This window comes from Equus caballus, chromosome 21, assembly GCF_041296265.1.
Source record: "Equus caballus isolate H_3958 breed thoroughbred chromosome 21, TB-T2T, whole genome shotgun sequence".
Taxonomy (NCBI): Eukaryota; Metazoa; Chordata; class Mammalia; order Perissodactyla; family Equidae; genus Equus; species Equus caballus.
In genome coordinates, this window is record NC_091704.1 from 64,323,768 (window position 1) to 64,349,911 (window position 26,144).

At 39.0% G+C, this 26,144-nt stretch overlaps 1 protein-coding gene across 3 annotated transcripts in view; it reads right to left on the reverse strand.

The window, feature by feature from the left end:
- MARCHF6 (membrane associated ring-CH-type finger 6) overlaps window positions 1-26,144 on the reverse strand; it is an 84,411-nt gene that overhangs the window by 47,626 nt on the left and 10,641 nt on the right. For 2 of the 3 annotated variants that reach the window (XM_023625850.2, XM_070246044.1), the window contains exons 2-5: window positions 15,838-15,934; window positions 14,961-15,034; window positions 12,487-12,630; window positions 7,165-7,237 (exon numbers count right to left, since the gene is read on the reverse strand). In XM_023625850.2, coding sequence (XP_023481618.1) covers window positions 7,165-7,237; window positions 12,487-12,630; window positions 14,961-15,034; window positions 15,838-15,934 — 388 coding nt within the window. Of the gene's footprint in view, window positions 1-7,164; window positions 7,238-12,486; window positions 12,631-14,960; window positions 15,035-15,837; window positions 15,935-17,598; window positions 17,752-26,144 lie in introns of those variants that run through there. The other variant, XM_014734935.3, reaches the window with a different exon arrangement.

Below are 26,144 nucleotides of genomic sequence, written 5' to 3' on the forward strand. Positions count from 1 at the left end.
CTCTATATTTTTAAGGTGCTTGTCTACCCCTAAACGTTACTTTATCAAAGCTGTTCTTCAATAATGAAAACAAAAAACAATTCTAATGTAAACAAGGTTCAAGTTCAAAACCTTTTTATCTATTTCTTTTACTGCCAAAGAAACAGACATAAATTAAATAACTTGCCTGTTTTATCCAAAAAAGATATAACTAGTAAGTAGGAAACCAAGTCACAGACACAGCTAATGTTTCTAAGTATTTTCAGTCATTATTAAAAATAGTGATGTCAACGTCATGGTGGAGTGAGCTTGTCCAGGACTCTCTCCCCTTCAACATACAACAAAAAGGAGCAACCATATTCCAACAGAAAATACCCCAAAAGCACAAAAATCCTCGGAGAATCACGGCAGCCACACGACGGAGGGCAGAGAGGCTGGAGCCCTCCTGGGAGGAGCTGGAACTGGGTAAGAGAGAATGTCACTCCCTTCCCTAAAGACTGCAGTCGCTGCTGCAGGAGGCTCTGTGAGGGAAGGAATGGAGGAGGGGTCACGTGTCCGCGGGACCACCCAGGACTCCCTAGGGCCCTTGCAGCCTAGAGGTAAGCCCTCTAACGTGGCGAAAGCTTTCGTGTGGGGTAACCTCATCAAGCCAAGACCCCAGGAGACCAGATAATGAGAGCCCATCGGGAAACCCGGGACTGCACGCAGGAGAAATCGCCCCTCCCCTGACCCACCCATGCCATCTCAGCTGAAAGTGGAAGGCTCAGAATACCTGGTTCTCGACCCCCACCCAGTGGCTATAGGCTGTAACTGCAACTGAATAATAGCACAATGGGGAAAACTCATCCTTCCAGCATCAGGCAATTCATCAAATCTCCAGACCAGATAGAAAACAACAAGCACCCAGAATTCAGTCTTGAGGACACAGATATAAGTAAACTAAATAACAATGAATTCAAAATAGTTATCATCAAAAAACTCAATGAAGTAAAAGAGAATATAGAGAAACAATTCAACAAGTTCAGGAGCTACTTCACAAAAGAGATTGAAACTATAAAGAACAATCAATCAGAAATATTAGAGATGGCGAGGCCGGCCCCATGGCCGAGTGGTTAAGTTTGCGCACTCTGCTTCCTTGGCTCAGGGTTTCGCCAGTTTGAATCCTGGGTGTGGACATGGCACCACTCATCAGGTTGTGCTGAGGCGGCATGCTACATGCCACAACTAGAAGGACCCACAACTAAAAATACACAACTATGTACCGGGGGGCTTCAGAAAAAAAAGGAAAAATAAAATCTTAAAAGAAAAATATTAAGGATGAAAGACACAATGGAGGAGAGAAAACAAAATATGGATTCCCTGAATGCTTGTGTGGACACCACAGAGGAGCCAATCATCATAATCTAAGATAGACATGCTGAAATGCTCCAGACAGAGGAGAGAGAACCGCGACTAAAAGGAAATGAACAAAGTCTCAAGCAATATCTGACTCGATGAGGAAATGCAACATAAGAATTAGAGGTACTCCAGAAGGTGAACAGGAGAATGGAGCAGAAAGCTTGCTCGAAGAAATAATAGCAGAGAACTTCCCAAATCTAGGGAATGAGAGGGAAATGTGTGTGGAGGAAGCTTCCAGATCTCTTAGATTCGTCAATGTAAAAAGACCTACTCCAAGGCATATAGTAGTAAAACTGGCAAAAATGAATGACAAATAAAGAATACTCAGGGCAGCAAGGCAGAAGAAAATAACCTACAAAGGAATCCCTATCAAACTTTCAGCAGATTTCTCTGCAGAAACTTCACAAGCTAGGAGAGAATGAAATGACATATTCAAAACTTTAAAAGATAAAAATCTTCAGCCAAGGATACTCTATCCAGCAAAAATACCCTTCAGATATGAGAGAGAAGTTAAATCTTTGCCAAACAAAAGCTAAGGGACTTTCATTGCCACAAGATCCCCCCCATAAGAAATCCTCAAGAAGGCTCTCATATCTAGAAAAAGAGAAAGAGAGAGAAAAGGATCACAAAACACAGAGTAAGAAGACAGAATCCGAATAGGATAGGAAATATTCAACTGTAGCATTAGGCTAAAGGGAAGGAAAACATCAAAAACAAAGACAAACTTGTCACTTCAACCATAAACTCACAACACAAGTTGGAATAAGAAATGAGAATAATAACTTAGGAGGGGAGGAGGAAAGGGACTGATTTAGACTAAGGAAATAAGGAGCCATCAGAAAATGGACTACGTTATGCATGAGATTCTGAAAATAAACTTCAGTGTAGCCACTGAACTAAAAAGCAGAACAGACACACAAAAAATAAATAAGGAAAAACCAAAGAACACAGCATAAAAAACTGCATAATTCAATGAGTAGACCAAAACACACAGGACAAGAAAGCAAGGAAATGCAGGAAAACTGGAAAATGAGTGATATAATGATGGCATTAAGCCCTCATACATCAATAATCACCCTCAGTGTAAACAGACTGAACTCTCTAATAAAAAGACACAGAGTGGCGAGACGGATTAAAGAACAAGATCAAACAATTTGTTGCCTCCAGGAAACACATCTCAGCTCCAGTGACAAATACAGGCTCAGAGTGAAGGGGAGGAAGACGATACTCCAAGCAAATGGCAAACAAGAGAGAACAGGTGTCGCAATACCTATATCAGACAAAGTAGACTTCGAGATTAGGCAGGTAAAGAGAGACAAAGAGGGGCAACATATAATGATCAAAGGGACAGTCCATCAAGAAGAAATAACGCTTATAAATATCTATGCACCCTACACAGGAGCACCAAAGTTCATAAAGCAACTATTAACAAACATAAAAGAACATATTAAAAATAACACAATGATAGTAGGGGACCTCAACACCCCACTCACATCATTGGACAGATCATCCAGGCAGAAAATCAACAAAGAAACAGCGGAATTAAACAAAAAGCTAAACAGTTGGACTTAACAGACACATATAGAACACTCCATCCAAAAACAGCAGAATATACATTCTTCTCAAGTGCTCACAGAACATCCTCAAGGATAGACCATATGCTGGGAAACAAGGCAAGCCTCTATAAATTTTAAAAAATTGAAATAATAACAAGCATCTTCTCCGATCATAATGCTATAAAGCTAGAAATTAATTACAAGAAAAAAGCTGAAAAAGGGGCAAAGATGTGGAGACTAAACAATATGCTATTGAACAAGCAATGGATCACTGAAGAAATTAAAGAAGAAATCAAAAAACATCTGGAGTCAAACGAACATCATAACATGCCATACCAACTCATATGGGATGCAGGAAAAGCTGTATTAAGATGGAAATTCATCGCAATACAGGCACACCTTAACAAACAAGAAAAATCCCAAATAAGCAATCTCAAATTACACCTAACTGAATTAGAAAAAGAACAAAGCCCAAAGTCAGCAGAAGGAGAGAGATAATAAAAATCAATGCAGAAATAAATGCTATTGAAACAAAAATGGCAGCAGAAAGGATCAATGTAACAAAGAGCTGGTTCTTTGAGAAGATAAATAAAATTGACAAACTCCTAGCCAGACTTACAAAGAAAAAAAGAGAGAAAGCTCAAATAAACAAAATCAGAAATGAAAGAGGAGAAAAAACAACAGACTCCACAGAAATACAACGGATTATAAAAGAATACTACAAAAAACTCTATGCCAACAAAATAGATAAATTCTTTGATTCTTACAACCTCCCAAAGCTGAGTCAAGAAACAAGACAATCTGAACAGACCAATCACAAGGAAAGAGATTGAAACAGCAATCAAAATCATCCCAAAGAATAAAACCCCAGGACCAGATGGCTTCCCTGGGGAATTCTACCCAAACTTTCAAAGAGGATTTAAGACCTATCCTTTTCAAGCTATTACAAAAAATTAGGGAGGATGGAACACTTCCTAACACATTCTACTAGGCCAGCATCACTCTGATACCAAAGCCTGACAAGGACAGCACAACAAAGGAGAACTATAGGCCAATATCACTGACGAACAAAGATGCAAAAATTCTCAACAAAATTTTCGCAACCCGAATACAGCAATACATCAAAAGGATCATACATCACAATCAAGTGGGATTCATACCAGGGACACAGGGATGGTTCAACATCCGCAAATCAATCAACGTGATACACCACATCAACAAACTGAGGAATAAAAACCACATGATCATCTCAATAGATGCAGACAAAGCATTTGTCAAGATTCAACAGCCATTTATGATAAAAACTCTGAACAAAATGGGCATAGAAGGAAATTACCTCAACATAATAAAGGCCATATGTGACAAACCCACAGCCAACATCACACTCAATGGACAAAAACTGAGCGTCATGCCCCTGAGAACAGGAATGAGACAAGGATGCCAACTATCACCCCTCTTATTCGACAAAATACTGGAGGTTTTGGCCAGAGCAATTAGGCAAGAGAAAGGAATAAAAGGAATCCAAATAGGGAGTGAAGAAGTGAAACTCTTGCTGTTTGCAGATGACATGATCTTATATATAGAAAACCCCAAAAGATCCACTGGAAAACTCTTAGACGTAATCAACAACTACAGTAAAGTTGCAGGGTACAGAGTCAACGTATAAAAATCAGTTGCTTTTCTATACTCCAATAACAAACTTACAGAAAGAGAACTCAAAAATATAATTCCATTTGCAATTGAAACTAAAAAAATAAAGTACCTAGGAATAAATTTAACCAAGGACGTGAAGGACTTATACAATGAAAACTATGACATTACTGAGAGAAACTGATAACGACTTAAAGAGATGGAAAGAGATTCCTTGTTCATGGATTGGAAGAATAAACATAGTTTAAAATGTCCATACTACCCAAAGCAATCTACAGATTCCATGTAATCCCTATCAGAATCCCAATGACATTCTTCACAAAAACAGAGCAAAGAAAACTAAAATTCATATGGGGCAATCAAAGACCTCGAATTGCTAAGGTAATCCTGAGAAAAAAGAACAAAGCTGGAGGCATCACAATCCCTGACTTCAAAATGTACCACAAAGCCGTAGTGACCAAAATAGCGTGGTACTGGTACAAAAACAGGTACACAGATCCAGGGAACAGAACTGAAAGCCCAGAAATAAAATCACACATATACGGTCAGCTAATCTTTGACAAAGGTGCCAAGAACATACAATGGAGAAAAGACAGTCTCCTCAATAAATGGTGCTGGGAAAACTGGACAGCCGCATGCAAAAGAATGAAGGTAAACCACTATGTCACACCATACACAAAAATAAACCCAAAATGGATGAAAGACTTGAAGATACACCCCGAAACTATAAAACTCCTGGAGGATAATACTGGTAGTACACTCCTTGACATTGAACTATAAAGGATGTTTTCAAATACCATGTCCTCTCAGACAATGGAAACAAAAGAAAAAATAAACAAGTGGGAATTCATCAGACTAAAGAGCTTCTGCAACGCAAAAGAAACTAGGATCAAAACAAAGAGACAACCCACCAATTGGGAGAAAATATTTGCAAATCATTTATCTGACAAGGGGTTAATCTCCATAACATATAAGGAACTCACTCACACATATGAACAATAAAAAAGCAAACCACCGGATCAAAAATTGGGCAGAGGAGATGAGCAGACATTTTTCCAAAGAAGATATACAGGTGGCCAAAAAACACATGAAAACATGTCCAACATCACTTATCATCAGGGAAATGCAAATCAAAACTACACTAAGATACCACCTTATGCCTGTTAGAATGGCTATAATCACTAAGACTAAAAATAACAAATGTTGGAGAGGGTGTGGAGAGAAGGGAACCCTCACACACTACTGGTGAGAATGCAAACTGGTGCAACCACTATGGAAAACAATATGGAGATTCCTCGAAAAACTAAAAAGAGACCTACCATATGACCCAGCTATCCCACTACTGGGTATCTACCCAAACAATTTGAAATCAACAATCCAAAATAACATACGCACCCCTATGTTCACTGCAGGACTTTTCACAATAGCCAAGACATGGAAGCAACCCAACTGCCCATCGACTGATGATTGGATAAAGAAGATGTGGTATATATATACAATGGACTACTACTCAGCCAGAAAAAAAGAGAAATTCATCCCATTTGCACTAACATGGAAGGACTTAGAAGGAGTTATGCTAAGCGAAATAAGCCAGTCTGAGAAAGACAAACACGAGATGATTTCACTCATATGTAGAAGATAAACAAGCACATGGACAAAGAAAACAGTTCAGTGGTTACCAGGGGAAGGGGGAGGCACTTGGGGTGAAGGGAGCACTCACGTGGTGACAGTCAAGAAATAATGTACCACTGAAATCTCACATTGATGTAAACTATTATGAACTCAATAAAAAACAAATAAAAAATAAATGATGCAGACACAAGATACTTAAAAGACTTCCTTCCTAACTCCTTTTCTATCAGAAATGTAACATACATCTCTGCCTCTCTTCCATTGTCATTTGGCTTATTTTTATGGTAATATACTCCCAGTGCTTCTGTCCCATAAGAGTCTTATACTGTTCTTGCCTTTACTGGCACAGGGATCAGGAACCAAAGACCAGTTGGGTACAAAAGAAGATTTAGCAAATATGGGTGCAATCTTTTGAAGGCTTAATATTCTAATGATCTTGATATAGTTCATCATTTACAGCATTTGTAGTTCTGACATCAGTAATAAATAAAACACATGTAGTATGTCTTTCCCCAAAAATGCAATTACACCGCTTAATGTCAAATTAAGATCCAGTAAAACAACTACAGTGAACAAGCTTTTAGGGCCCATATCCTAATAATCATGAGAAACATTTTAAAAATCAATTTGAATTTGAATGTCTGTTATTAAAAACACACGCTTAAATGAACACTCAACTATGAACATACTTGCACTATACAACAGCCTATTTAACAACCTGTCCCTCCATTACAAAACAGTCCTTTACAACAAGTGTGTTTTAAAACAGACATCACTTATATAGGTCAGCTACTTCTACTGTAGCTATAACTGTTAGAATAAGAGAGAGAAATTATTTGTCCTTGGAACAGAGGACTTTTCAAATTACAACAAAAATAAATACGTGGAGAAAAACACGAGCACCATCTACACTGTGCAGCCTTCCTCTGTCACAAAGGTCCATACTCACGTGGACAGCATGTCTAGTGGCAGTGTCAGTAGTGAGCTCACAGAGCCAGTAAACAAGCACTTGTAGATGCGGCCTACAAAAAAAGGGCATGAAGGCACACAGTCACAACTCTCATCATGAACGCAGACAGTTGCTCAATTAAACAGAGGTAAAGTGGAACGCTGTGAATGTCACTGAAATGAGCATTGAGTCTTTGCAAGTCTGAGTCTCAAAATACTAAATTAAAAAGAAAACACACATGGTCAAGCATAAAAATAGTGAGAGTGAGGAATAAATGTTATAAAATAAGTTTAAAGTTTAGATTCTCTCTAGATTTGTTTTAACTGAATGAGCATAGATTTTTGAAAAGGAAAAAAACAATCTAAAGATCTCCAAAATTATAAGGTTTTGGTTTTTTTTTAAAGATTGGCACCTGAGCTAACAACTGTTGCCAATCTTCTATTTTTTTTTCCAGCTTTTTCTCCCTCAATCCCCCTACTACACAGTTGCAGATTTTAGTTGTGAGTCCTTCTAGTTGAGGCACGTGGGACACCACCTCAGCATGGCCTGACGAGCAGTGCCATGTCAGTGCCCAGGATCCAAACCAGTAAAACCCTGGGCCGCCAAAGTAGAACGCGTGAACTTAACCACTCAGCCACAGGGCCGGCCCCTGGATTACTTTTTTTAACCCAGACTTCTAACATTCATTGAGTCTGCTCATGAAAATAAAGGGTTTCAGTTTTAGGCATGCAAATGTTTTAAATTAAGAAGGCTTTTCAGTAGAGTATATGCTCCAACGCCATGAACAGCAAACTATCGACCAATTTTTTAAAAGCAGATTCAAGGGTCCTCAAAAGGAGAAAATCTTAAAACTGGCCATGAAGGGAAAGAGGAAGTGTGGGTGAAGGCACGGCAGTCCCCTTATCCTCTCAGAAAAGGCAGGAAAAGATTTGGAAATGGGGTCCCAAGAGGAAAGGTTCCTCTCAACCAGTTTCTGTTTACTCTCAAACCAGTACTTGTGTTTAGCTTAAGCATCCCTATAGCTGTGTATCAGAAATTCTCGGTGACTTGAATGGCTGTTTTGAAAAGCCAAGTCAAAATGGCAAGGTAGGAAAAGATTTCCTGTAAAAGAAATTACTTAACATATATGTGTATAAAATATTCAAAGCAAGAATGTCTGTAACGGGGAAGGGGGAGGAGGGAGGGCAAAGGGGTGATTAGGCTCACATGTGAGGGATGGACTATAATGTTTTCGGGTGGTGAACATGACGTAATTCTACACAGAATTCAAAATATATTATGATGTACATCTGAAAATAAACAAACAAATGAAAAAAAAAAAAAAGAATGCCTGTAACAAAGTACAAGTGACAACAAACCCAATGTTTGTAGACAGGAAAAGGGATTCATAAATTATAGGCCTCCTTATTACAGAGTGCTATTCATCCATCAAAAAACAAGGTAGCTCAACACCTAGCTGCATGGAAAGACAGTCAGCGTACACTGCTAACTTAAGAAAAAAGTTACAGGATATGTATTGTGTGATATAATTTAGATTTTAATCATGTCTGTGTACAGGTAGACAAGTCAGAACAGCAACCAAGCTTGTTGGCTGTGCTCCTTAAATCCTCGAAGTTCTTACTAACGTCTGACTGTGTGATCTCCTGAGAGAGGGGTTAAGTCTTCCACTGTGACTGGATGCTTTACAAATATATTTCTAAGTCTGGTTTTCTGGTGCATAAAAGTTTTTAAGTTTTATTTTCTTATTGGACCACGCCTTTCATTAATATGCAATATAATGCTTTTCCCCGTCTAAAGCTTTTCATTTTGAAGATATCTGGCTGATTAATACTGCTCCTGCGTTTTGTTAGCATTTGCTAACAAATCCCTTTAGCACTAACCTTGGCTGCTCTGTACTTATCTCCCATAGTGGAACACTTTTATACCTACACAACTGTGAGGCTCTGTCCTGCAGTAGAGATATCTAAACCTTCACGACTACAGATGCTGCAACCACATCCTCTCCTCTCTTTCACCTCCCCCCGCCCCCGCCCTCCCTTCCCATCTTTCCTATCTTTTGTTGGACTTTCCAAATTTCATTTGTTGTTTCCAACTCCCATTCCCCAGGATGAAAACTGATCATCCTATTTCTATTGTTCCAGCAGTTATCTTTAAATCTTTCGTTGCTTTTTTATTAAGGTAAAATTCACATAAATCTTAACTGTATCTCTGGGGTGAATTTTATACAGTCATGCGTCATTTAACAGCAGGGATACATTCTGAGAAATCCATCGTTAGGTGATTTCATCACTGTTCAAACATCATAAAGTGTATTTACACAAACCTAGATGCTGTAGCCTACTACACACCTAGGCTATATGGTACTAATCTTATGGGACCACTCTTATATATGCAGTCCATCACTGACCAAAACATCATTACGCAGCATGTGCCACCCAGATCAAGATACTCAACATTTCCAGCTCCCCAGAAGTCTTCCTCAAGCCCATTCCAAGTCAGTATCTCCAGGAAAAGGTAACCGCTATTCTGATCTCTATCACCATAGATCAATTTGGCCTATTTTTAAATTTTGCACAGATGCAATCATATAATCCATACTCTTTCACACCTAGTTTCTTTTTCTCAAAGAAGTGAAATTCATCCATGTTATTCCATGTCACAATAATCAGCTCTGTTTTTCACTGCTAAGTAGCATCCCATTGTGTGGATAAACCACAATGTATCCATTCTACTGTTATGGACAGGCATCTGGTTGGTTCCACTTTTTAACTACCATTAGCAAAACTGCTGTGATCATTCTTATACACATCTTTTAGCAGACACAAAGCTCATGTTTCTGTCAGCTACAGTCTCAGAAATGAAAGTGCTGGATCATAAGGTATTTGTAATATCTAGCATTGGTAGATAATGCCAAATAGTTTTCCAAAGTGGTTATAGCATATATACTTCCATCATCAACGTAAGCATGTTCCAGATGCTCCACATCCTAAGAGACATTTGGCATTCTCTTGTCTTTTAATTTCAGCCACACTGCTGAGTCCGTATCAGTATGTTCCTGTGCATTTCCCTCATGAGCATCTTTTCATGTGTTTACTGGCTATTTGGATAATCTTCTTTCCAGAAACACATGTCCAAATCTTCCATCCACTTTGTAATTGGGTTGTCTGCTCTTTTCTTACTGATTTATAGTTCTTTATATACTCGATTCAAGTCCTTTGTCGGATATGTGTAATGCAAATATCTTCTCTCATTCTGCGGCTTGCCTCTCTCTCTTAAAGGTATCTGAGCATGAATAAAAATTCTTAATTTTAATTAAGTCCAATTTATTAGTATTTTCTTTTATGGTTATGATCTATTTTCTTTCAGAAGTTTTTTGGTTTAAATGTTCACACTCAGGCTTATGATCCATCTCGAACAAATTTTTGTGTCAGGTGTGAGGTAATGATATGGTTCATTTTTCTCCTTACGGTCATCCAGTAGATGCTATACCATTTATTGAAAAGACCATCTTTCCTCCACGGAACAGTGGCGGCACCTCTGTTGTTAATCAGGTGATGACGCTACTGTGGGTCTAGTTCTGGACTCTATTTGGTCACCTCTATATTTTTAATGCATTGTTGCACCGTACTTTGCTATCTGTTTCTAGGGCATCTAGAATCGCCCCATAAATAAGACAACTTAAAAAGCTCTCATTTCTATCTTCCCTTCACAATTTCTCCCCTGTTAAGATCATCCAGAATTTTAGTTCCATGCTGTTACCTAAGAATTATTAATTATTGTAGGTTAACAATAATTGCAATTTAGCTATAAGAAGCATTTGTTTTCCTTTGTAGCTCACACCTTTCTCTCTCTTCGATTCCTTGCTCATTTTAGTATATTCTCAAACACTTTTTTGATAAATAGTGTGAGGTGATAAACTTGCCAAGCCCTTGCATCTACTGTAATGTCTGTATTTTGTTCTTCCATCTGAGAACAACTTACGGGTAGAATATTTTAGGTTTAAAAATTGTCAAATTTTCGGGCTGGCCCCATGGCCGAGTGGTTGGGTTCGCGCGCTCCGCTGCAGGCGGCCCAGTGTTTCGTTAGTTCGAATCCTGGGCGCGGACATGGCACTGCTCATCAGACCACGCTGAGGCAGCGTCCCACATGCCACAACTAGAAGAACCCACAACGAAGAATACACAACTATGTACCGGGGGGCTTTGGGGAGAAAAAGGAAAAAATAAAATCTTTAAAAAAAAAAAAAATTGTCAAATTTTCAAGTTTCTGCTGTCTTCCACGACTCAATGTTGCTCATTTTAAGTCTGATGCCAGTCTGATTTTCCTTACTTTGGAGGATAATCGGGAAGTGTAAATTCTATACACCACCCTACTCAGCACTGGAAAACTTGAGAAGGTATCTAGGTTTCTGAGTCTCTTTCCCTTATCACTGTCAGCTCTCTCTTGTCCAATCTAAAATATGTCCATCTTTTCTTCATCTCCATTATCTCTTTTACCTTCTGGAACTACTTAACAGATACTGAAACGAGTGGATGTAGCCTCCACCTTTCACTTTTTTCCTTATACTTGCAACTTCTGGTCTATGTGAGTTACCTCCTGGAGAACTCTTTGCTCAATCTTCCAGCTCACTAATTCACTATTCTGCACCTATTCTACTGCTTGGTGTATCTCCCAATACTTTCATTTTCATAAATGATCAAGTTCATTTTATTTTAAGGAGACATGAGGATATTAATTATACTTATTCAAAAATCCTATTCGCATTTAACTCCAAAGAATCATATCTGTATACTCTGGCACCATAGGCTTATCTACCCCTCTTCATGTCTAAGAACAACGAAGAACCCAAAAGAGGTCAAATAAGGGTTAGTGCACCAACCTCCCAGAAAGCCTTCCATATCCGAAAGACAAGCCTCTCAATTATTCACGACCATTAAATATGTGAGTTTCTTTTAAAAGGGTGAAAAAAACTCAAAAGAACCCATCTTTTGCAGTCCTTAAAAGCTCTAATATACTTCAAGAATAAAATCCAAGTTTCTTGCAATTATGGTTTGATTCTGCTTTTTCAATTCTTTCATGACTTTCATTATTAGCTTCTATATGCTGTGTTTTCCTTTCCCACATTCATTCAAGAAACTGACCTGTTAAAAAATAGTCCTTAACTCAAGTGAATGTTTTCTAAGTGAGGTTTTCGTAATATCTGACATTACAATATCAAATAATTAAATATCATTTGAACAAAAACACAATGCAATATTACTTTATAATAATAAATAGCTATGCAATGTTTTTAACTCCAACCACAGAGGAATGAATACTCACATGCTGTAAGAGGAACAACTCCCAACCACGCGAAGGCCACAAGTGTATAATGAAACCAATATCGTATTGCAGTGCCAATACTCGTGACCAGTCCAGCAAATATGTCCTGGATTGGAAGCCGTGAAGGCATATCTGGGGAATAAACTATAAAAGGAAAAAAGTACACACAATTTCATGAAGATTTAAAAACAGCTTAATTCATAAATATAAAATAGGCATGAGGAACTATCTTAACTTTCAACATTTGTATTGCACTTAATATTTTTTCTTAATATAAAAAAAACCGAATCAAATAGTTACAACAACACCACATTTACCCAGAAGTCACTTACGAAAGCAAATCACATGTGAAGTGTAGAAGCCAACAAAAAAGTCCTCTGAGCAGGAGCAAAGATTCAAGGGAAGTTCACATCCCTCACTCACAGCCATGAACTTCATGCAAAGCTAATTTATACATATTTTAGCACTCACACAATCTAACTACCTGGTTTCCCAAATTATAAAAGATTAGATAAACCAACAGAGGAAAAAAGTGAAACTGATGGCATGTAATCAAGAAGCGACCCCTCCTCCCAAACACAAGTCTTAGACACAGCAGTTAAAAACCACAGCAATCTGTAGCAGAGCCATCTTATGTGGGAGCACACAGCCTGCTGGCATTTGCTAGCCACCCCCCACCTCAATTTGAGCACAATAATCAACATTCCAAATGGTAAATTCAAGTCTTCCCATCTCTCTGCAAGATGTTCTAGAAAGATTTCCCTATTTTAAATGGTTCCAATGAAAACCACTGCTCTACCACAGGCATCTCAGAAAGAACATGTAGGAAGAACAAACGCACGCCTCCTATTCCAGTGAGGCCAAAACAAGGAATTATGACGTATAAAGTTTTAAAATCAATAATCTGAAATTTATGAGAGCACTATTATAAATGCTATAATTATAAATGTAGCCATTACAGCTACAAACATTAAGAAATACACAAGAAGTAGCAACTTTTTACAACACACCCACAAGATCACTTACTTTAAAAGGATATTCAATACACAAGAATAAGTCATTAACCAAAAATAGTTTTTGAGAAAGATAAAACAGTATATGACTGTCAGATGAAAACTAAAACGTACAAACACAAGCCTTTAATGGCCTCAAAGTAAAAAAGGTCACAGGAGTATTTCCTATCAATCAAACTTCATGAAGATACTCAGTCTTATAGTTTGCTATTATGCCCTACAGAAAATTAAAGACCACAAATTAACAGAACTGACGTTTTTTGGTGGTGATGAATATAAAGCTTCAAAAGTGAAATTGTAATGACTTTAATCTTTTATACTCATCATATATAAAAGTAAAACTAATACTATTTACAGCCTTTATACTGAGCAGCTCAAGGTACTTTAAAAAAAAATAAAAACTTTGAGGGAGGAGGGCAATTTACTAGGATTCCAGAATGAAAATTATGCTTCAAATTCTTGATAAATTGCCAGTATAGTCCTCCTCTTATTTAAGATGAACATTACGTATCAATCAGTAGGTGCAGGAATTATAATATATAATTGAAATTTTAAAGACCTGCAAAATATTTAACATAGGCATACAAAATATTGAGCTTAAAAAGTCTCAGGATCAGCCCCGTGGCCTAGTGGTTAAGTTCAGCGCACTCCACTTCAGCAGCCCAGATTCGGTTCCCAGGTGGGGACCCACACCACTCATTAGTGGCCATGCTGTGGCAGCGACCCACATACAAAACAGAGGAAGATTAGCAAAGATGTTATTAGCTCAGGGCAAATCTTCCCCAAGCAAAAAGAGGAAGACTGGCAACAGAAGTTAGCTCAGGGTAAATCTTCCTCAGCAAAAAAAGAAAAAAAAGAAGAAAAAGGTAAACTAAAACTTTGCCTTTATTATTTTCATTCCAATTTACACAATTTTAACTCAAAAGATACCCCAAATTTGAACAATGATGGGATATTTGATAAAATCAAGGCACCATTAATTTTTCTGAGTGAATAATGGTATTACAGTTATGCTTTTTAAAAAGAACCCTTACTCTTAGAGATACATACTAAAATATGTACAGATGAAATTATAAATGATAGGATTTGCTTTAAAAAGGATGGAGAGGTGGGGAGTAACAGTACAGGTGATGCCATACAAAGGACATGAGTTAAAAATGGGTCAAATTGAGTGACGGGTATATATGGGCTCATTATTCCTTTGTATACATTTGAACTTTTCCACAAAATTAAAGAACAAAGAAAAAAGAACTATCTCACAAGTTAAATCACTCTCCATCTCATATGTGTGTGTTAAAAGCTGACGTAGTTTTTAAAAATATTTTCCAAAATGTTATAGCAGTACTGTCTATTACTATCAAAAACAAATTAAGTTCAAAATAGTTGCTTTAAAGCTGCTGAAATCCCTTTATGCGGTCAGTTATAATTCAAAAATGCAGTGACAACTTCTAAAGAACTTACTTGGTGTGAATGCAAATCTGTGCTTGCATAATTCACAGTATTCTTTTCGACTGTGTTTCAGCCACTGAACTAAGCTGCAATTACAAATACATTCATAAGTACAGTGTTTATAACAAAGAAACTTTAAGGTTTCACCGAAAACTAATCTTCTGTTTCATTAAAACTTTATAATCAAAGAGTTTTTACAACTTTGACAATTTCAAATTTATAATACTCAACTTTTCATAACTGATGCCTTCTGAGAGTACAAAACTATAACAGATAAAAACAGTATTTTTTCTACTATTAAAAAGGTTCAATTAATCTAAATTGTAATCTCCCCAAAACTAAATGAATATCAAAGACTCTCCAAGCTTCAACATGAACTCTAATACTTGTCTGATAATACTGTTACCCTGGTGGTGAGGTCTGAATCCTAGTTCTGTAAATAACTGGCTAGCTGTGTTACCTAGGACAAGTTACTTAACCTTTCTCTGCTTCAGTTTCCTCAACTGCAAAATTCTACTACTACTACCTCAGGCCACAGTTTTGTTGTAAGAAATGAGTTAAGTTGTGTAAAAGCACTGGGCACTACCTACCACAAAGCATTTCATAAACGTAAGCTATTATCACGCCAACCAAAACTAGAAAACGTTAACACTTTCAAAGAACAAAAGAAGCTCTCCATGGTAGAAATAAACAAACAGCCGCATGTATCTGGAAGACTAGATACCAAAATGACACGGCATGGTAATAAGCAGCATGGGTAATTTTCAAATTTTTTTAACAAAATTTTTAAAAAATTAATTATAGAGGAAGCTCATTGAAACAATCCCCCTTATTATATAGATGACAAAACTGTAGCTTAGACATAAAATTTTCTAAAAGGGTGACTCACCATTCTTGATGGATAAACTTAATACTGCCAGTACACACACAAGGGTGATAGAGAGGTTTCTCAGGGGTTCCTTCGGACCGACACACTCTACATATGTCTGTTAAAGAAAAAGAAAAATTAAATTATCTTTGGTTATAACTTTAAAAAAAAACCACCAAAAACTAAAATACTGCATGTTAAAGCAAGAATCTATTACTAGATAAAACAATCAACGTCACGGAAAACTGAAAAGTCTGATTAGGATAATATTCAAGAATATATCTGAAACTAAGAAATTTCCTAATATATAAAAAGGTCAACCATACCTTTGTATGAGAGCTCTGTAAACAAATCAAAATCGAAAATAACAATGGAAACTAGACTTTTGGTGGTGAACATGATATAGTCTATACAGAAGTTGAAATATAATGATGTACACCTGAAATTTATATGCTGTTATAAACCAATGTTACCTCAATAAACACACAGACACAATAAAAGAAAAAAATAAAAAGTTAAAAATAAAGTTTTTATTTAAAACTGCATTCCACCATAACCAACAAATGCTAACAGAAATATGCAAAATCAGGTCACCATTAGCGTCCTGACAGTTTTAAACTCCAGTCCTAACAGTTTAAAAGTCCTAAGTTAAGTCGGGTCCTAACAGATTACACTCCACAGAAACAGATCTAAGGACTTAAACATAGTAACAGCAGTGGGCGAGCATGAAAGACATCCCTTTTAGCTTCACCTTACTCCATGAGAGGGAAAGAGACAGACACCCATCCACACACAATTTGGGTCGAGGGCACCCCAAGATCAGGGAGGCACCAGGCCAGAGAGAGGCGAGCCAGTGGCCGCCTTAAACAGAAGCTACCAGAGCCCACGACTACCAAGTCAGTGGCTAGATGGCAGCAGCTCACCGTTCACCCTTCCCCCAACCCACCGCACCAAGTGGTCCTCGGGGCACATCTGTCCACCTCCTCCCCTGGGGTGGCCCGTGACTACGGAGAAGGAATGACAACCGATCCACCCTGCTCGCTCACTCCATAATGCTCCTCCCGCAGGACCACCTACCCAAACCTGGTTGTAACTTTTATTTCGACTGTCTTCTTTGCGACCTGCCAGGGCCAAGTGCCGATACCAACTGGGCAATCTGAGGAGCGATGGGCAGTGTGTAGAAGGGGCAGGGACTTACTGCAGGCTTTTAATCTACTCTCTTACAGGTAATTCCTCATTAATGGGGAATAATTGCAAGTCAAGCCCATCACTAATGGGTTTAACGGGTCCCGGGCAAACGATGAACTGGGGTACGTACACATTGAGAGGTGCTGCGCGTGGTCCGCGATATTTAAGAGCATCACAGACTTGCGAATGCTCAATCTCGGGTGGCGGAACGCCACCTGTCGAAGTTGAGGGATACTGAGCACTCAGAGTGCCCTAAGTGGTTAGCAAGCTAGACCCCTTGGTTATCAGTAAGCCAGACAAATCACTCCACCAATGCAGAAAGGCCATGTACCACCACCCAAGAAAGAGCTATCAATTATCAGCCCTGTCCACGCCGGAGCCAGGTGAGTGCCCAAGTTGAGTCAAATTAGGCGCAGACTCCACTGCTGTGCCTTTCAATTTCAGCTTTGGAACTAGACCCTTCAGCTACCATCAGCCGAAGGACTTTGGTTTCCCGGAAGCTGTCCACGGGTCACTGGAACAACGCTGGCGGTCAGCATCGTTTATAGTCAGAACTACCGGGGATCTGAACCTCTTCAAACCCCCCACCTTCACCTTCATCCTTGATTAATGAAAACATCCTTGGCAACAGCTCTGTGTCTGCTCCGTCTTGACCGGTCTAAGACTCTGAGCTCTAGCGGTGCAATACCAACGCCCCAGCCCACTCCGCCCAATCAGCCTCCGCTATCAAAGTTCCGACACAAACAAAATAGAACCGTGCCCTCGTTCCACGAGTGCCAGGGACAGTATCCATACAGCTGGCGCCTGCTTTGAACACTCTAATTTTCTCCCAGTACACACTTCAGACTAAAGAAACTCAGCTAAGAGCCAAGAGGACGTCCAGAGGCAGGGGGCGGGGGCAGGGGCTCCCCCGTGGTCGACACGCCAGGGCGCTGAGAATCCTGCGGCGCCGAAGATCCGCACAAGCATTTTAACTGCACTGAATTCAATACTCTGCATTGAAGCCGGGATTACTGCAGCTGCCGGCACCAGACTTGCCCTGCAATGGATCCTCCTCAAAGGATTTAAAGCGGACTTATTCCAATTACAGGACCTCGAAAGAGTCCAGTGTTGTTTTTCATCACTGCTCTCCTGGGTCGCGAGCAGGTAATTTGCGCGACTGCTGCCTTCCTTGGTTGGGGTAGTTGATTATGAGGCTCCCTCCGTGGAACCGAACACACCCAGATTCCCCATCACCTGGATTCCAAGTCACTGTGGTCACTACTATAGGCACTACAACTTCCACCTAAAGTAGCTGATAGGGCCATGAGACGCGCGATAGATCTAGGTTCTAAAATCACCAGAGCTGCTGGCACCCACAGGGATGGATTAGTTCTAGAAATACCAGTTAGCCAGGCTGGAGGGAAAAAGTACTCAAAGCCATTGCAGGGGGCTGTGGAAGCAGGAAGTAGGCTGCAGCAGTGACAGCGTGGCAAGAACACAGTGCAGAGGCAAGCTGCGAGGGCAGAGGACACTGCCGGATCACAGGAACAAGGGTTGCCACATGGCCCTCCAGATATACGCTGACTGGTCAGCCACTGCATATGCAGCGATGAACTGGGGTGGAGCAGTGATTGCCTTTGTTGGGCTGCTACCCGCAGGGCATGCAGGGAGACACCGAGGGGTGCCAACGGTTGCTAGGTAGGCTTGTCCTGCAATTTGACCAGCCCCCACGCAGGGCAGCACGAGGTAGCTGCAGTAAGGGCCGCATAACATCCAGCTCGCGGGTGCACTCACTCCAGGAGGCACACCTCCCAACATTCCCGGGAAGCCAGGGCCAGGAATTGAAGACACAGGACCTGCACTTAGAGAGACGGAGAAACACATATGAATAAAGCAGGACCCATTTTCAGAAGACCCCCGTCCTTCTGAATGACAAACCAACAAACAAAAATAAGCAGGGCAGGGGCCGGCCCTGTGGCCAAGAGGTTAAGTTCACGCACCTGGGCTTCAACTGCCCAGGGTTTTGCTGGTTCGAATCCTGGGCACAGACATGGCACTGCTCATCAGGCCATGCCGACATGGCATCCCACATGCCACAACTAGAAGGACTCACAACTAAAAATATACAGCTATGTACTGGGGGGTTTGGGGGAGAAAAAGTAAAAATAAAATCTTTAAAACAAAAAAAATAAGCAAAGCAAATAACAAATCTAAATCAGGCCTCAGGGTTCTGCTTAACACAGAGTCTAGAGTAGAGAACCGGGACTCACCCAGCCTCTGCAAGGTCAAAACTATTTTTATCGTAACACTAAGACAGTGTACTCTCATTGTCTTGCCAGTGTACAGTGAAGTTTTCCAGATGCCACATGAGGAAACTGATTGAATGCAGCCACAGATGAAAAAATCCAGCTGCCTCCCATTAAACTAGACATTTAAGAGATTTGCCAATATGAAACAAATCCACTCTTCTCATCAATATTTTAGATTTGGAGTATATAGTTATTTTCACGAAAAAAATTATATTAGCACGGAATGGGTGTGCTGTTAAGTAAATTAATAAATATTTCCAAATTTTGTGGGTTTTTCATATGGCAAATAAAAGCTCTTCTGAGTCTTTATGTTTTTAAGAGTGTAAAGGGATCTTGAGACCAAAAAGGTTTGAGAATTACTGCTCTATAGTAGTAGTTCCAATCTTTTTTCTTGCTCATGGAACCTTTGAAAAAATTCGGATAATAACTAAGCTTCTCTCAAAATACACACATACACAAAATTTTCATTATTTTATCACAAGCTTCACAAGCCTCCAACGATTCTATAAAAGAAAAGGGAAGGAAACATGAGACTTCTGAATCAACTTGTTTTAGAACTATGGAAATCTTTTACATAATTATAAAAAAAGCTACATCAAAATGGAAAACAAGCAACTCCTAAATCAAAAACAAATCAAACATATGTATATCAAGTTTACCACAGAAAAGATTTTAGAGACTTTAAAAAGGTAATATGATCATACATCCCTAGTAGGCTATATCCTAAAACAGAAAGAACTGCAAAGAAATCCTAAACAGAATCCAGTAAACGTCGTGTTAATAGCAATAATATTCAGTCATTTTAAAACTTGCAGGATAAAGTCAGTAAGTAGAATGATAGTGCTATTGTGGTTATGTGTCTTTTTAAAGAAATTATCTCTTAGAATACGTATTAATGGATGCAAAGATATATCTGTGATTTGTTTTAAAATAATCCAGCAGAAGTGTGGAGGAGGGAGAGGGAAAGGGTTGAAAGAATTACTGGCCATATGCTTGCATCTGTTGAGTCTAGATGCTGGTTATACGGAGGTTTATTATATTATACTATTTTGTGAGTGTTTGGAATGCTAAAGACTAAAACTTTAAAAAAAAATAAGCAAAGGTTAAACATGCAATTTGCAAATATCACAGCTGAACTTTTATTTTACTTACACTTCCAAGTTCAATTTTATCAATGAAGTTCTTTAGCCAGAGGGCTCAGCATGTGATTTATTTAATATACACACACGAATTTGAAAACTCATGCTAGCAATTTGTTTTCCTGCTTTTTCTCCCAAAATCCCCTCAGTACATGGTTGTATATGTTAGTTGTAGGCCCCTCTAGTTGTGGTATGTGGGACGCCGCCTCAATATGGCCTGCTGAGCAGCGCCATGTCCGCCCCCAGGATCCAAACCAGCAAAACCCCGGGCTGCCGAAGCGGAGCGTGCAAACTTAACCACTCAGCCACGGGGCCAGCCCCAGCAATTTTCTTATTTCACTGGTCATCTTTTTAAAAACGTGATTAAAACTTTCACTGGCTCTATCTTCATCAGAGGAAGAAAGCAGAAGAGGATTTAAATACTGTCTCAACACACTCCGAAAACACTAGTTCTGTGCAACTGACAACCCAATTCTAACTTAAAATCATTTAACCTAAATGACTAATATGGAGCTTGGTCCAAAAAACACTATCACAAACCTCTTTTGCAGTACTGATTTTTTCCCCCAAATGATGAAGATGTGACTACGTGAGTTTTGTTGACAGCACCTCATGCATAAATACTCCCCTAAATGGAAGAGCAAAGATTGTTGGTATAAATCAACTAGACCGGTGATAAACCCTAGCTATAAAACACTTGTAAGACAAACATTCAGCTGTTTAGCAGGCCCCAAATCCTGCGCAGAACGCGTCATGGGCATGTCCACACCTTATTAGGAAACTGGAGGCCAGGAAAAGCTGCTGAAGAGAAAGGCTGAACCTGCTCTTGCTCTATATCCTCAACCAGATTTCCTTAGCTGGTCTGTGTGTGAACTAGAAGGAATGGAAGCTTCTTCCCTGCCAATCCATGTTCCAGCAGAAAAATCTGAAACAAGGCCACAACCAGAAAGACCCACAACTAAGAATATACAACTACGTACTGGGGGCATTTGGGGAGAAAAAGCACGGGGGAAAAAAGGCATAGGTATCGAGAGCTAAACACTGACTCTGGAAGGATACATAAGGAACTATTACTAGTTGCTACCTTTGGTGGATTAGGGTTGCGGGAAAGAAGTTCTTTCCTTGTTTTATATGTGCATGATGTCTATAGTATATATTTGTGTAGTATGTTGCTAGTATCTTAAAATCAATAGTTTCCTTTACACTTATGTTCAAAGACATGTACAGAATGTTCATAGCAGCACTATCCATAATACCACCTCCAAAATGGAGACTACTCAAATTGCCTCTCAACAGTAGAATGGATAAATAAATTTTAGTATATTCATACAATTGAATACTATATGGCAATAAGAATAAACCAACTAAAACTGCAAATCACAGTTTGGATTGATCATATGAAACGATGTTGAGTTAAGAAACCAGACAGAGAGACTACCTACTATACAATTCCACATGTAAGAAGTTCAAAAACCAGAAAAACTAACATGTATCGTTAGAAGTCAGGAGAGTGGTTACCTCTAGGGGAAAAAGGCAGTAAAGACTACAAGAGGACCGATGAGGACTTAAGGTTTCAGACCAAGATGAAATAGACACACTTCTCCCTACTGCTCCCACCAAGGACAGTTAAAAACCTAGGATATCACATACAAAACAAACACAAGACTCTAAAAGATCAAGAGAAGGTAGAACAGCAAGGGAGCTGGGGACCCAAGGAACTCACGTTCTCTGAATTCTCTCAGTTTGCTTTTTGCTTCACGTATCCTGGGACTGAAGGCAGAGGTAGAGAAGCTGGCAACCTAGAAACACCAGTGAGAAGACAGAAAAAAATTCCCCCCAAAAGCCTGCCTTCTCTAGCCCAAGGACCAGGAAAGGGGTAACCTAGCAAGATTGACAACTTTTAAACAATAACTGCCTCTGTACCCCAGCCAAAGACGGCAGGAAAAAACTGCAGCCCCAACACCACCTCTGTCAGCCAGGGCCGGTGGGGAAGAGTCAGATTATCTCACTCTACCTCAGTTACTGAAGCCCCACTAAACTATCAAGCAAGCTAAGAGAAAATGAGGGTTAAACCTACTCTCCAACTGCAAAAGAGCACTCCTTTTGACTTTATCACACTTCCTCCCCAACCACCTTGGTTGTGTGATCAAGTTTTCTAGAACGTTTTGTTTTTTTCACAATTTAATGTCAATATTCTACATAATACCCATACTATCTACTCCTCCAACTTTATTATATTCTCCCATTTGTACAGTAGACCACTCCTCTAGTAAAACACATTACATTATGGAAATATAAGGTTAAAAATAATGAGGTAGTACAGCAGCTAATTAAAAAGGAGTTTCATTACTAGTGAAGCTGGACATCTTCACATTTTACCAAGTTCTCTTTCTTTGTCAATTATCTGTTTAAGTCCTTTGGCCAGCTTAGTAATTGGGGTCTTAACAATAAGAAAATAGTCCAGAAAAAAAAATCAGCAAAAGATTTGAAGCGATACTTCATCAAAGAAGGTATACAAATGAAAAAATGCTGAAGTCATTAGGGAAAGGCAAATTAAAATCTCAGTAAGATGGTGATGGTTGCACAACAATGTGACTGTATTTAATGCCACTGAACTGCACACTTAAAAATGATTAGAATGGTAAATTTTATGTATATTTTAACCACAACATAAAAAATTTTTAAATCACAGTAAGATACCACTACCTATTAAAATGACAAAAAAAAAAACATACTCTTACCATACAATCCAACAATCCTATTCCTAGGTATTTAACCTAGTAAAATGAAAACTTATGTTTGCACAAAAACCTATGGGAATATGTAAAATGGTTTCATTCATAATTCCCCCAAACTGGAAACAACCAACCCAAGCATTCCCCGACTGGGGAATGAATCAACTGCAGTACATCCCTACAACAGAATACTACGCAACAAAAAAGAACAAACTACTGATATACTCGACAATGTGAATAAATCTCAAATGCATTACGTTAAGTGAAACAAGCCAGATTCAAAAACCTACAGACTGTATGGTTCCATTCACGACACTGTGGAAAAGGCAAAACTATAGAGATGGAAAGACATCAGTGGTGGCCAGGGTCTGGGGGTGAGGTTGCTCATGAAAGGGCAGATCACCACTATGACCTCCATAACTACTGCAGGCATCTGCAGTACCTGCAATGAGCTGCACTGCTGTTTTTAGAGCCAGAAGTAGAGAACGGCTTCACCCTTTCCCTCCAAATTCTGATCCCACAAGTGCTTCTCGAAATGCAGCTCAAGCCTAGTCAGCAAGGAGGCCAAAAAATGTAGTTTTCAGGTTTCCAGGAGCAACAGTACGGGTGAATGTTAATTTTGTAATGATCAGTAACCTAGAGAGATAAGACAATAACTAAACTTTGTGATACACGGAGAATAACTAAATCTATGTTTGCAAGGCCGAATTACCAATCAATCCACTGCTCCAAGAGCAGTAGGCAACTGTAAGTTCAGCAATACAGGGAGTGGTTCAACAGTTTTAGCAGGAGTGTGCCAAGTATCAGTGTATTTCCTCTCAGCTCCAAATTCATCCTTCAGTACCTGCACAGTGGTAAGAGACTAAGCTCTTTTAAGCATTTTTTACAACAGATTTGTCAGTAGAGGGTGCTGGAGGGACAATTCAGGAGGAAGGAAGCATTTTCTTGCTCCTGCTGCACTGTCAGTAGGTTTGTTATAGTGAACACCTTCCCACAGCCCTATTGATAAGAACCTGACACACTCCAGGCCTAGTACCTACCGTGGTACCCCAACCCCCTCTGCATGCCTACCCATCAACCTTGGCTCTCCTGCACCCTGGAGGGTTGTTTCCTGCTTGCCCAGACACTGTGGACTAGCTCTGGCTTGGACAACTCCAGACTCCTCCAATGAAGAGGGAACCACAGCTGAGAGGAGGGCCCCAGCCCTTCCAAGTCTGTCCCTACTTGGATACTCTCCCTCTCACCCAGGGTACTCTTCACACTATTTTTTACATCTACATAGTCACCCTCTTATCATAGCTTAATAATTCTTTCAACTTCCTCTGGTTAGATTATTGAGATTTCTGTTTCCTGACTAGACACAGACTGCAAAGAAAAATAGAAGACAAAGAAGAATCGAGTGGAAATTTTAGAATTGGAGAATACAAGGAGAGCGGGCTCACTCCCAACTTAAGCTCAAAAGCAATGGTGCCTCAAGAAAAAGCACTGGTACAATTCTTTGGAGTTGTCAGCTAACTAGCTGCTTTTTTTCTCCCATGAAACACTATTTTTACTATGGAAAAAAAATTGACAGTTATTCAGACAGATCTGGGTACTTGACAGACATTTTGTCACAAAAGAATGAAGTGAGCCTAGGAGCCAAGGAAAATAACTGATAATATTTGCTGCCAATCATAAAAAGCAAACTTTCAAGCAAAAATTAGGATTTTACAAAACTTGTATCCACTACAATGAGCATTGCAGCTTCCCCAATACCTAAGGACTTTTCAAGATGGGATAAGTGGGGATGTTAATGAACGTGAAGTTTTTATATTATACATGAAATGGGTCAACATTTGGAAGATCTGCATAATTCAATGATCCAATATCTACCAATTATCTATATTTGATGTTATAAAACCCAACATGAGTAAGAGACAAACCAATGGATTTTTTAAAAATAGTTTTACTGAAGAATAAGTGACATACAATAAAATGTACTTATTTAAAGGGTATCACTTGATAAGCTCGACACTAGTAAAACTGACACCACAATCACGATAATAAACATATCTATCACCGTCAAAATTAACTCTCATCCCTCTGTAATCCTTCCATCCCACCCTTCTCTCCCCCCTATTCCTAGGCAACCACTGATCTGCATTCTATTACTATGGATTAACTTGCATTTTCTAAAGTTTTATATAAGTGGAACATACTCTCTTTTGTCTGGCTTCTTTCACTCAGCATAACAATTTTAAGATTCATCTACACTGTAGTGTGTATCAATAAGTTAATTTCTTTTCAGTGCAGACTAGTATTCCATTATACAGATGTATCACAATTTGTTTACTCATTCATCTGTTGATGGACATTTGGGTTGGTTCAAGTCTGCAGATTTCACAAATAAAACTATGTACATTCGTACACAAGTCTTTGTATACACTCATTTCTCTTACTAAATAACCACAGAGACTATGGCCAGATCAGAGTAGGTGCAATTTAACCTTTTAAGAAACTGCTACACTGATTTCCAAAGTGGCTGTACCACTTTACATTCCCATCAGCAGTATATGAAAGTTCCTGTCACTCCACATTCTCATCAACATTTGTGATGGTCAGTCTTTCTAACTGCAGCCATTCTAATAGGTATGTAGTAATATCTCATAGTTTTAATTTGTTAACAGCTTTATTGAAATATAATTTACATATTATAAAGTTCAACTTAAAGTGTACAATTCAATGGTTTTGAATATATTTACAAAGTCATGCAACCATCACCATAATCTAATTTTTTAACATCATCCCAAAAAGAAATCCTGTAACTATTTACAGTCACTCCCCATTCTGTTAGCCCTCCCCACTAATCTACTTTCTTTTCATATATATTTGCTTATTTTGGACATTTCATACAAATTGGATCATATAAAATGTGGTAATCTTTCTTGACTGATTTCTTCCATTAGCATAACATTTATTAGGTTCACCCAAGTTAT